Raw genomic sequence first — 12,962 nt, 5'->3', positions numbered from 1 at the left:
CGATTTTGATTCGTTGCTCATTTTATTTGCTTGATGACAATTCCCTCTTCTATAAATGTATATTGAAAATATCGAAATGGTCGCAAAAGCTAAATGTACATACATTCCGAATCATAGAATTGATTTCCAAAACTGAGTGAGTAAACTATGATTCTTTTCTAATGAGTTACTTACTGTAGTTTATGAACTTGCTGTTAAATATTCCCGGTTAAAATATATGACATTAAAAATCGATGTTTGCGAATATTGCACTTTAATTTACGTTAACAACTCAACAATGATGTTGTTATTATAGAAAAAATATAAAACAATTGTAATAGTAGTTTACGCAACAAGGTGCAGAAAGACGATTTTTACAGCACGAGTTGTACATTTATCCAACGAGGCTTGCCGAGTTGGATAATTACGACGAGTGCTGTAAAAATCGAGTTCTGCACCGAGTTGCGTACGTTTTTTGCAAGTTCATAAATTACTGCTTGAACAAAATTTTTCATCAAACCGCATACTGATGCTCATAGCCATGTTTAAGAAAATCTTATCATAGCAGGTTATACTGTGCAGTTGTCACAATTTTTCAAAACTGCATCCAGAAAGCATCAAGAAGTTGATCAAAACTGAAAACAGTGCTGTAATGGTTCATTACGCAACGCAAATCAGTGCTGTAATGAACCATTACAGCACTGTTAATTTGGTGTAGGAAAGTAGGCCTTTTCCTGCCAGATTTGCATGAGGTAAAACAGCCTATTACGATGAGAAATTGCAAAAAATATGTTTACAGCCAAAAAAATAAAAATTCAAATGTGTAATCTCTTGGTTCCTATTACCGCTCATGCATCCATTCACCGCTCACTGGATTATCTTTTCATGGAATCACAGAAACTATTCATTTATAAAAACAAAATAACTTTTATTTACCAATGTATTGATGATTCATGACGTTCAGTTCATCCTGTTTTGTCAAAATGGAATCTGTTTTATCTGTTGGATATTTTTTCCGCTGTTTGCCCTGAACAGTTCCCATGTTGTCCTGCAGCGCAGTGTGAGAAATATTTTTTGAGAGCGTGATTCCAGGTACACCCATATAAAAACTTGGTGAGATGAAAGTTTTTTATTGTGGCAGCATGTTACATTCACTTTTGTTACGATACTTTACTAACATTTGATCATTTTTGTATGATTGACCCAAAATGAGCGGTGAATGGCGACCTCACGGTAATTGTGTGTGCTATCTATGGGTATAAAATACAGCCTGAACACACTCAAAACAGATTTGCGGGCTCGGCAAAAACGCGCACAGCCGTCTGCTCAGTAAAACTATCAGCTGATATCCCAGCAAAAAGTGACATTTGTTAGCTGACTCTCAGCAAAACGATTGCCGAAGCTCAGCAATGAACTGTCAAAATTGCTGAGATCTCAGCAAAATTGTTGTTTGCTGATTACTCGGCTGTGCAAATCTCGGCAAAAGAATGGAAAAATGCTGATATCCCGGCAATCTGAATTAAGTGTGAATAAATCCCATGTTTACTTCTTAACAGTAATCTAAGGGTGTCTTTAACCCTTCAGCGCGCGCGCTGTTGTAAAAAGTACAACACTACCAAAAAACCTCGCTTTTCGTATACAGCGCAAGCGCGGTGCAGTTTCGGTTGTTTGATGGCGCGCGCGCTGGAAGGGAATCAGTAGCCGGAGGCCACCTTTTTCATGTCGGTTTGATCGCGCTATCGTCGGTTTGTTAGTGCGTCGTCTACCCGTGTGCAGCCGGGAAGTTTTAGTGTGCAAGAACGTTTGAAGAATATGTTTGAGTTTGGATTCCTCTGGTGAAATAATGAAAAGTGCAAGTTCTTATTGAAAAAATTACAAAATTTATGAAGAAATGTTTTAGCGCCTCAAAAGATATGATTGATTTCTTTGGGTTTGGCTGGCGCTTCTATATCGTGGTACTCGAGCCAAGGGCGTAGCCAGCTTTTCGGCCAGGGGGGGGGCGAGCACCCTTACACTGAAAACCACTTTGCAGTAACAGGGAGTTCAAATACTTCATCATTTAAAAAAAAAATAAAAGTGAAGTATGAAATATGGGTGATTAACAGGAATGGTTCAATGGAAGAATCATATATGATTATAATCCTGAGGAATTCCTCAAGATATTGCTTCAGGAATTTCTTAACAAATGCCATCATGAATTTGAATTTATCCAGCAGTTTCTCCAGAAATTTCTTTAATGTTTTTCCAGGTTATTTTAATGTAGATATTCCAGCAGAAATTACCTTTGGAAAACTTGCAATAATACCTTCAGAAATTTCTGCAATAATTCCTCCAGAAGCTTTATTACGAATTTCACCATGCATTCTTTCGAGAATTTCCCCAGAATTTTTTTACAAATATCATTCTTAATTCCACCAGAAATTCGTTTGAGAAACTCCAGAAAATACTTTAAGAATTTCTCCGGGAATTCTTTCAAAAATTCCATACAAACTAAGATTCCTTTCCTCGAGGAATACCTTAAGAAATTTATGGAGAAATTTCTTCGAAAAATCCTTTGATGAATTCCTTCGGAATTACCGGAAAAAAATCTTTGAAAATTTCTAAATGAATTCCTTCGAAAATTCCTGGAGGAATATCTTTGGAAGTTGCTAGAGGAATGCATTCGGAATTTTTTAAAGGAATCATTTAAAAAATAATTTCAGGAATTTATTTCGAAAATCCTTGAGGAATTCCACCGGAAATTCCTTGACAAATTCTTCAGAAATTTCTTGAGGAATTCCTTCATTTCTAAAGCTCCTTGAGAAGCTCCATGAGACATTCCTTCGAGAGTTCTTCTACGATTTCCTTTAGAAGATTCTCCGGGAATTTCTTGAGGAATTTCTTTGAAATAGATTTAGAATATTCCTTGAGGAACTCCTTCGGAGTTTTCTTGAGGAATTCTTCCGAAAATTCCTTGAGGAATACCTTCAAAAATTCTTGGAGGAATTCATCCGGAAATTTCTGTGAGAATTCCTTCCCGAATTCCTGAAGCAATTCTTTCGAAAATATTGAAAAAATTCCACTAAAAGTCTCATGAGATATCCCTTCTGAAATTCCATAAGGAATTTCATTAAAAATCTTTCAAAACTTCCTTGAAAAAATATTTCGGAAATTCCTGAAGAAATCCTTTTTGTGATTTTTTTTATTTCCTAGAGGAACTCATTCGGAAATTCTTTGAAGAATTCCTTTAAAAATGCCATGATAAGAAAAAATCGGAAATTGTTAAAGGTGTTCGTTTGGAAATTTTTTTGACATATGTCTGAAATATCATATGAAATACCTTCGGAAATTTCGTGAGAAATTGTTTGATAGGGTCGTTGAGGATTTTTTTTGTTTTTTATAAATCTTTACGAAATTCCTCAAGGAATTCCAGCGAAAGATCCTTGAGAAGTTTCTTTGGAAATTCCTCAAGAAATTTCTTCAAAAGTATATTGCGGAACTCCTACGAAAACTTGAGAAACTTCTTCAAACATTCCTTCAGAAACACGTTTGGGGATTATGTGAGAAAATCCTAAGGAAATTTTTTAAGGACAACCGTCAAACATTTTTGGAGGAATTCATTCGGAAATTTTTGGAGGTATTTCAAGGCAAATCAATAAGAAATTTCTTTGGAAATTCCGGGAGGGATTTCTTTGGAAATTCGTAGAGGAATTCCTTCGGAAATTCATGGAGGAATTCCATCAGAAAATCCTTGAGCGATTCCTTCGCAAAAGTCCTGGAGGAATTCCTTCTGAAATTTATGGAGGAACTCCTTCGGAAATTCGTGAAGGAATTCCTGGAGAAATTCTTTTGAAAATTCCTTCGGACATTCATGAAAGAATTCCTTCGGAAACTCCGGCAGGGAATCCTTTGAAAATTCCAGGTGAAATTCCTTTGAAAATCCCTGGAGGAATTCCACCAGAATTCTGTATGAAAAGCTGCGAGAAAATCTGCATGATTACAGAAAAATCTGTATATGTGGCATCCCTGTTGATAGGCTGGATGGAGAGTGGGCAAAACAAATTTCCTAGATCGTAACTCTTGGTACTACTTGCTGCTGAATGGCACGTTGTGTCACACAAAATGACTTGGTTATGGATTCCTGCATTCTAATAGGAATGATGTTGAGCTGATTTTCAAAGGGAACGAGTACGATGCCGAAGTTGAAGTTAACAAGATGAGGATTTCAAAGCTTCTAGGTTTCTGTATCACACTGCAAACTAAGTCGAGTCAGGAAAAGCAGGACAGCAACACCATAGACTAATTTCAAGACCTCGATGTACCAAAGAAAACCATTAAATTTTGTGTGTCCAATACGGTACCCAATAATATTTATTACCGTGTATTTTTTTTTTCATGTAAATTGCCTTTTGTGTAAATTATATTAAGCGTTTTACACCGACGTGACATTAAAGGACTAAACATAATTAATTGGAGTCTCCAGTTAGCCTACTGGTTAGGGCTATGGATCGCCAATCCGGACGCGGCGTGTTCGATTCCCGTTCCGGTCGGGAAAATTTTCTCGACTCCCTGGGCATAGTTTATCCACAGACAAACAGACGGGTCACTTGCACGCTAAGGTCAGTTTACCTTTTTTCCAAAAAGTGCACAATCGCAAATATGCGTAAATGATACTCAAATATAGGTAAACAAGACTCAAATATGGGTAATGTGTATCTAACTGTAACCCAAATATGAGTAAATATTACCCATAAATGCGAATGTGCACTTTTGCAAAATATGAGTTTTATTTACCCATATTTGCGTAAAGTTTACGCAAATTTGAGTAAAATTTACCCATATTTTAGAAAAATAGGTAAACTGACCTTAGCGTGTGGGACAAATTGCGATAAAAATCATCGTCACGGAAACATAATCGCCCAATGCTAATCAGGCTCTGTTACGCAAACCACTCCGTAGGTGGCAGTAGTGAGCAAACGTCAAATAGGAGCAAAAACGATGCGAGCGCCGTGACCGAGGGATTTGCGAACTACAAAATATTTGAATTAACCGTTAAAAAGGGTAACGATGAGAAGTGAGTAGAGTGAGACGTCTTTTTGTCTGTGGTTTATCATTGTGCTTGCCTCACAATATACAAATTCATGCAATGGCAGGCAAAGAAAGCCCTTCAATTAATAACTGGAAATGCTCAAAGAACACTAAGTTGAAGAGAGGCAGGTTAAGCTCAAGTGGGAGCGTTGAGCCACAAAAAAGAAAAAAAAAAGATAATTACCGAGGATTGTTCAAAATTTGCGAACTTGACAGCGGAAAAAATCGCGACCATGACGCCGCTGGCAACACTGAACGCAAAGAGGTTCAAGATATGGTAAACAGAAGTAATGACACCAGGGCAAAACCTAGGGAACTCACCCGTTGCTGGGCCCCCAAGTGGACCAGCAGCAGCAAATTTCTGGGCCAAGTCCACTAATTGTGCTCATTCTACCAGTCTGATTCGTATATCGAGGGGAAAATTCTCTACTGGAATGAGGTGACTTTCCATTTGATGTATACGGGCCAGTCACTTCGTTTGAGTCGAGCTGTGTCATATTACTCTATTCGTATAATAAACACAAATATTACAGGCGATGAATGTGGAACAAGACCGACGCACCACCAGTGACAAAAAGCTAACTAACATAAAAAATGCTCGAGCAATCCTACATTAAGACGGACGTCAGGCTACTTTTTCAAAGGTTTGCCAAAGAAGACCTCAATCTAGCGTTAGTACAGGAAGCGTTGGCCAACAATAACAATCATTGAGTGTTTGTTCTAATAACACCAGGATGTAAGTTGCTCAATGATGATAGCAGTTATCCTTCTCCAAGGACTGCTATCCCAGTAAATGGAAAGATTGTGGAAAGATTAATTTTACTCCCATTACAGAATTCATCAAACGAGACATCGTAGCTATCAGGCTGGAGATTTCAACAGCCAGGGGTAAGTCTATAGTTCCTATACAACCCTCACTCGCATAACAAACATTTGTAAAAAATATGGGTAATGTGAATATTACGCAACTCACTATAACAATCCGTTTCCGACATTCTTAGCAAACTGCAGTAGAATCACTAGGCATGATACGGGACCCAGAGCTGTAGCGTGCGGTTGGCCAGGTTGGCCTCCGCCAAGGGCGTCAGCCTAAAAGGGGTGCCGAACAGGCCTGAGGCTTAAAGCAAACAGGATGAATGTTATCAAGATTTCACTGTTTAAAGTATCTAAGACTGATGGTTTTTTACGTTCTTCCGATTTCTCAAAAATTTAGATTTTTCTAAATTATTTGGAATTTTACGATGTTGAGAAACTATTTCTTTTTTTCAATGACAAAGCAAAATCAATATGCTTTCGAAATTCTAGTGAAAGTTTCTTTCTAATGATTCCTAAACATTCTTACTGGAGAATGTCTTGAGGTTACTTCCGAGGTCATTCGTCGCATTCATTCAAACATTTTATAGCGTTGACAAAAAGTATTTTAAATGTAAAATATTCAGATGATGCTCTTTCAGTTCATACAATTTTTTGTTTCTTTTGGCTTAAAACTCTTGTAAATCTAGCACAAACCTTACAAGTCGTATTCGCCCAAAAACTATCAGTGAGATTTTATTTTTATTTTCTCAACTCAAAGAATTTCTCCTGGATTCTCGAAGGATTTCCTTAGAAATTCCTCCAGGGAGGCTTTCAGGAAGTTATCTAGGATTTTTTTCAGAAATGATTCAAAGGATTCCTCCGGATCTTTCTCCATGAATTTTATTGGATAATCTTCCATAGTTTTCTGAAGAAACTTCTGCAGATATTCTTTCAAAAATATTTCAGAAATTCTTTTCTTCAAGGATACCTTTAGGAATTTTACAGATTGCTTCAAAAATTCTTGAATACTTATATTTCTCAATATTTATTTCACTTTTTTTTCATGGGTTCATCCTGGAAAATCTTCAACGAATTTCTTAAGAAACTTTCCAAAACTTCTCTCAGTTTTTTTTTTAAGATTCCTGCAAAAATATCTTTACGGGTTACGGATTATGATTAATGATCTGCTATGGATTCCTATAGAAACTCCTCCAGCTCTTTCTTCATAAATGCCTCTGAGAATTCCTTCAGGAATTCTTCCAGGTTTTTTTGAAAGTCATCTATAGATTATTTCAGAAATTCAACCAGTCTCCTTCAGAAAATCTTCTACAGATTCCCTACAGAAATCCCTCATATCACTAAGAAAATCTGCCATTTATTCCTTCTAAAATTGTTCCATGTTCATTAAAGATTGCTCCATAAATTTCTGCTAGAATTCCTCTAGAAAACTTTCCATCCCCATAGATTTTTCGAAAAAAATCATTAATTTGGAAATCTTTCAGAAAATTTCCCAGGTATTCCGTGAGAAAATCTGCCATTGATTTTATTCAAATTTATTCAAGGTTTCTTTTGCAATCCTTCCATAGATTCCTTTGGGAATTTCTTCATTAAACCTTTTGGGGAAACTTTATCGGGGATTCCTTCGAGAATTCAGAAACTCTTCCAATGGGTCTCCACATTTTTTACAGGCAGTCCTCCTTCAGGCATATCTTCAGGAACTGCTCCAGGAATTCCTGCAAGAATTTATCCATGAATATCATTGGAAATTCTTGCTGAAATGTCTGCCGAGTTTTTATCAAGTATTTCTCCGGATATTCCTGCAGAAATTCCTTTAGTGATTCCTGCAGGATTTTTTCCATAGATTTCAGCAAAAACTCATATAGAAATTTCTTCAGGATTTCCTCCTGGTATTTGTTATGACCTTGATTCGCTTATGTTTGCTGTACATTTTTTTTACAGATTTTCTGGGAAATATTTTGATTAAACTTTAGAACAAACATTTCCTAAAGTTAATGGAAAATTCTGATAAAACCAACTGAATTATTCGTAGAAAGTTTCTAAAAAAGATTATTTGAGGATGTCGGAATTTCCATTAAGTGGAAAATACTCTAAGAGAACAAACGAAACACAAAAATCCAACTAAAGAAAATTTGAACAAAGAAAAGAAATGATCACCTTTTTTTGCAAATCAACAATGTTCAATTGTCGTGGGGCGCCAATCTGGATGCTTGCCAAGGGCGCCATGGGACCACGCTACGGCTCTGACGGGACCTCGCAATACAGGCGACTGGCTCCGCCAAAGCTCCACTCCTCAATGAGCCAGCAACACACTCACTGTCTCGTCATGATGATTGCTGTCACCGATGCTTACTAGGGGAAGGACACGCAAGGGGAATATTACTAATCATTACACTGAGCAAAAATCCCCGCCATAAATTGAATGATTTTTGTCTCATCCGAGCCCCATGCCTATTTTCAGTCAAGAATCGGATGATTTTCGTTTGATTCAGCCTCCTTCAAAACCAAAACAATAATTTGAATGATGACTATCTCAGAAAAAGGTGATTTTCGTTTCTTTTAAGGAAACCAATAAACGAATGATATTTATTCCTTTTTCGGTCTGATTTCTTGTGGGGTCTGTTTATTTTCAAATTAGTATTTAAAAATGGAAACAAAAACTTCATGCAACATTTTTGAATTGGATTTTAGTAATTTATTTTCATAATTTCAATTTCACCAAATTTAAATTCAATATGGAAATACATATAGGTGCGAACTTGGGTGCGAAGGTCTCCTAGTGGATCCGGCAATCCGACGCAAAAACTAGATATTCTGGACTCGATTCTGGAAGCATCCTGCTTGGCATCCTGTAAATAAATTCCAGGTATAGGACCAACGATATTCGTAAAACAAAATAATAAACAATAATTCTTTCTTACCTTTGGTGGATCTTTGGATCCAAGAATCTGGAAAATCAACTAAGTCCGAAACCACCATCTTTACTTTTAATCAATGACAGATGCAAACCTGAAATCGAATGATTTTTTGTTTGGGATACTGAAGAAAATACTTTCAGATGTTTTTGTGATGATAATCAATCACAACAAACCCTAAGCAAAAAATCATGTATTTATTGTGACTATTGTAATCTTAAAACAGGATGATTTTTATTCGGCAGGACGCAGTAAAGTCATTCTGCTGAGTTATCATTCAAAATAAAGATTCTGAGGATCTGTATCGCATTGAATGAAGAATCATTCTTTGCACGGCGGGGGTTTTCGTTCAGTGTATTCACACCCCACAGGTAGAGTAAACGAAGAAACGGTTTGAAGCTTGAATACTCGTCTGAATTGAAAAATATGTCGATCATCTCTAAACTTTCCCAAATTGCTTTACACATAGCTGTGTGTCAAAAGTGATGCTTAGAGGAATTTGCTCGATTGGGTCTAAGCTGGCTTGCAGTGGAGGTTCGGAGCTGAGTCCACCGTAAACTCGCTGGAGTTTCGGTGGGACCTTTGCTGGATACCGTTTGGCAGACAGATTTGCCTACAAATCGTGGATGCCACGAATCAAACACGAAGATACACTTCTAAAACAGAACTTTTTATTTATTACTTGTGTACACCTTCGTGGTTCGAGAAAAACTGATCATGAATAATGAATGAACTAATGCTATGGTTATGATAGTATGCATCTTCAAGGGGCGCTCCAACGCGTCGATGAACAGTGACCGATGGAATAGGAGGAATTTCTTATTTGAAAATGTGGTGAACCACTTGCTGTACCGTTAATTATCCAGAGCGGATCACCAGAAAAGCAGATGACTTGTGGGTTATTCGGAGGACCGTCGCGGTAATGGAATTCGGGGTAATGCGGGGAAATACCTTCAGAAGTTCTTATTGAGTTTCCTCGCAGGACTTTTTTCTCCCATAAATCATTCTACAATTACTGAACGGACTTATCCGTTATTTTTTCTTGGAATTTTCCTAGAGATCCTTTCTGGAATACCTCTTAAGATTCCTTCCGAAATTGTGTTCTTTAGGGATATACGGATTATTTCATAACCGGATTCTCCGCTCAAAATTTAGTCGACATCCAAATTTTTGTAGTCCAGGAGCTATTTTTATAACTCATTTTGGTATCATAATGGCCAATTTTTCCGAACTGGTTCGTTATGCAACTGAAATGAGTTGCATAATGAAAAATAGTTGTATAATCATAGACTTAATATGAACATTATGCTACTCAAATGGGATGCATTATAAAAAAAATCATTGCATAAAATTATGTATTTAACTCGTAGCAAAACTCGATTTTTTCAGCACTCATCGTATTCATCCAACTCGGCAAGCCTCGTTGGCTAAATGTACGACTTGTGCTGAAAAAATCAACTTTTTGCAACTCGTTACATAAATAACTCAGGCCAAACATTTCAATAGGTCCTATCTGCATTTGGCTTACTTTTGACTCTCCAGAACTCTTAGATTTTCCATCAAAACAATAATTGTGGTTTCTCATTTGGAAGAACTACTCTTTATCTTTCGATTTCTAACTTCGACTACCTAGATAAACCAGAAATAAAAAGTATGCGACATATAAAACTTTTTCACTTGATTTGACTTGAGATACGCACTTCAAATTTTGGCATGATGATTTTTTAGCTAAAACGAGCGTTGTACAATGTGCAGCTCCTTAGATTAATTTAAAGCTGCAGGACCGCAGGATGGCTTTCACTGAACGTAAGATTTCTGTTTTTCCCACGAGTTCTAGTCCTCCGGGATTTGGTTCAGGTTTTCGGATATTCTCTCAAACAAAATTCATGAAATACAGCTGCTACTATTGACATAAATATCATGAATATATTTCTATAGTGTTTCCTTCTTTCATAGTTATCCATAATGTAGCATCATGTAAAATTATTTGAAATAAAAAAAAACAACGGCCTGCTTGCATGTTTTTTTTTTGTGTTTCCTCTTTTAGTTTGTTTCAATATTCTTCTTTTTGTTTGTTTCTACATAGTACGCTGGAACATGTTTCATTTAGACTTTGAGTGAAAGTGTTTCTGTTTTGTGTGATTTCAGTTATCTTTTATGCGATTCATTTCTGCGATTTTTGTTTTGTTTTTGTAAATTGTGACTTTTGTTTTGCTTTGCATTTTACTTTGAATTGTGATTAGAATTGAATTCATTTTAGACTTTTGTTCTCCCATCAACTTGTGTAAAACCAACAGTTACTGTTTTGTTTGCTTTGTTGTTTTTTGAGTTAATTATACAAGCTAGTCAATAAACATCTAATCAACTGGATTTTTGTTCGTTTTCATATCTTGTTTTGATTTTGGCGACAGCTGCCTATATGTCTTTGTTTGACAGTAGCTGAATTAATATATTTAAATTGATAAATCAAGAATATAAGGATCAACATAAATAAAATATTTCGTGTATGAGTACCTATTAAACTTACCGGATTCCGATTATCTTCTCGTACCAATAAACTCAATGTTTAGTTCTTTAGTAATAACTAATTTGTTTAAAATATAATATAATTCGTGTTTGAAAGATTCTTATCCGATCATTTTACACCAAAGTAACTTAAAAATCTAGTAAATTGTACAGTTCAGCAAATGTGTGGCAGACATTTGCTTGTTTTATTTTTAATGAATTTGCTAGTTGCATTCGAAAAGCGATCTAATTCACGTTCTTAGTAGTTTTGAGTTTAATTGTAATACAAATACAGCGAAAAACAGTCGCCATTTCTAGCTTTGCTTACGTTCAAACGTAGGTTTTGTAGGGGTTTACCTTGTTAAAAGTTTCTTATGTAACTTTGCATTTCGGGTTTTATAGAAAAAACTGTTACAGTTTGTTATTACAAATTATGGTTCAATTTCGATTAAATTTTAATTAGATTGGCCTGACTTTAATGCGTCAAGATAAAATTTGGATCCAAAAAACTGTGACGGTACGTCTCATAATTTCATTGAGTATATTTTTCAATGAAAACAACGCGCAATCCACGTGGCGGTCCCGGTGAGCGTTCCAAAAACAATTTGACCGTCAAGTTTCGTAACTTTTCAGTGCATGTGAACGCTTCTAAGCGGTTTGCCACGTGGATCTGGTTCTAAAGTAGATTTGCAACTTGCGGAAGGAATTACCTTCCTTCCGGTTATACATTCAAAAAACAATGGGTACAGTTTTTTGCTCCTAATTGGATTCCTTTGAAGGAACTAACATCAATTGTTTTACATTAAAATCTTTGTTTTGTGGCAAAAACTGTACGTGTGTAAAGGGGGTAGTCAAACCTGATTTCTTTTCTGTTCTCCAATATGGCTGATGCTGTGTAGAGAAAGCATTAACTCTCCCAGATTCCGGTTGCTGCGATTCACTGCTCGGTAGCCTCCGGCGATTCCATCGAAGAAGGCTGCGAAGACGATGATTCGGTTGGCAGTTGTGGCGGGATCGGGTCTGGAAGAGCGAACGTCTTCTCTACGGCAAAACCTCATTTAGGCGTATTGCTGCTGGGTGTCCACCTGTCGAACTCAATGCCGGAATCGGGAGAGATGCCGCTACTGAACGGCCCCAGCAGTTCGATGGCTGCCTGGGTGCATTTGCATTCGACTTCAAAGCAGGTGCAACTGTACTTTCCCATGTGGGTTCGTGGCCCACTGCGATCCTGCGACCCCGGCGGTTGATCGCTGGATAGATTGCGTTGTAGACCGCCCAGTCCGCTGGACGATGGAAACGCACCACCGCTAACGGACGATGAGGAAGGCGTCGAGGCGGATGAGCAAGCACCTGGAAGCAGTTTCGCTCGGTGAGTGGCGTCGAGGTTCAGCTGGCGCTCGAAGCTGTGCAGCTGCTCCATGAAGTGGAAGTTGGGGGAAACGTCCGGCTTGCGGGCCCGCACTAACGAGAACGCATCGTTGAGGCTGAGCGCCCGGGCAAACATGATGTAGGCTAGCGTCACCGTCACCGACCGGGAGACGCCCGCTAGGCAGTGAACTAGCACTCCGACGCCCTTGGAACGGGCTTCGTCTGGAAGGCAAAGAGGAAGTTAATGTATAAATTGGTGGACTAGTAGGCGGGGCTATTATAACCTATGATTGCTATTCATAGCTGTTGTAACTC

General features: G+C 37.4%; 1 protein-coding gene across 2 annotated transcripts in view; it reads right to left on the bottom strand.

Moving 5' to 3' along the window:
- Positions 1 to 10,666: 10,666 nt before the first annotated feature.
- Positions 10,667 to 12,962, bottom strand: part of LOC109425818 (dual specificity protein phosphatase Mpk3) — a 120,749-nt gene continuing 118,453 nt past the window's right edge. For both annotated transcript variants that reach the window (XM_019701161.3, XM_029864556.2), the window contains one exon: positions 10,667 to 12,869. In XM_019701161.3, coding sequence (XP_019556706.1) covers positions 12,334 to 12,869 — 536 coding nt within the window. In that variant the 3' untranslated portion in view covers positions 10,667 to 12,333. The remainder of the gene's footprint in view (positions 12,870 to 12,962) is intronic.

This window comes from Aedes albopictus, chromosome 3 (assembly GCF_035046485.1).
Source record: "Aedes albopictus strain Foshan chromosome 3, AalbF5, whole genome shotgun sequence".
Lineage (NCBI taxonomy): Eukaryota > Metazoa > Arthropoda > Insecta > Diptera > Culicidae > Aedes > Aedes albopictus.
This window is presented reverse-complemented; position numbering and strand designations above follow the sequence as displayed.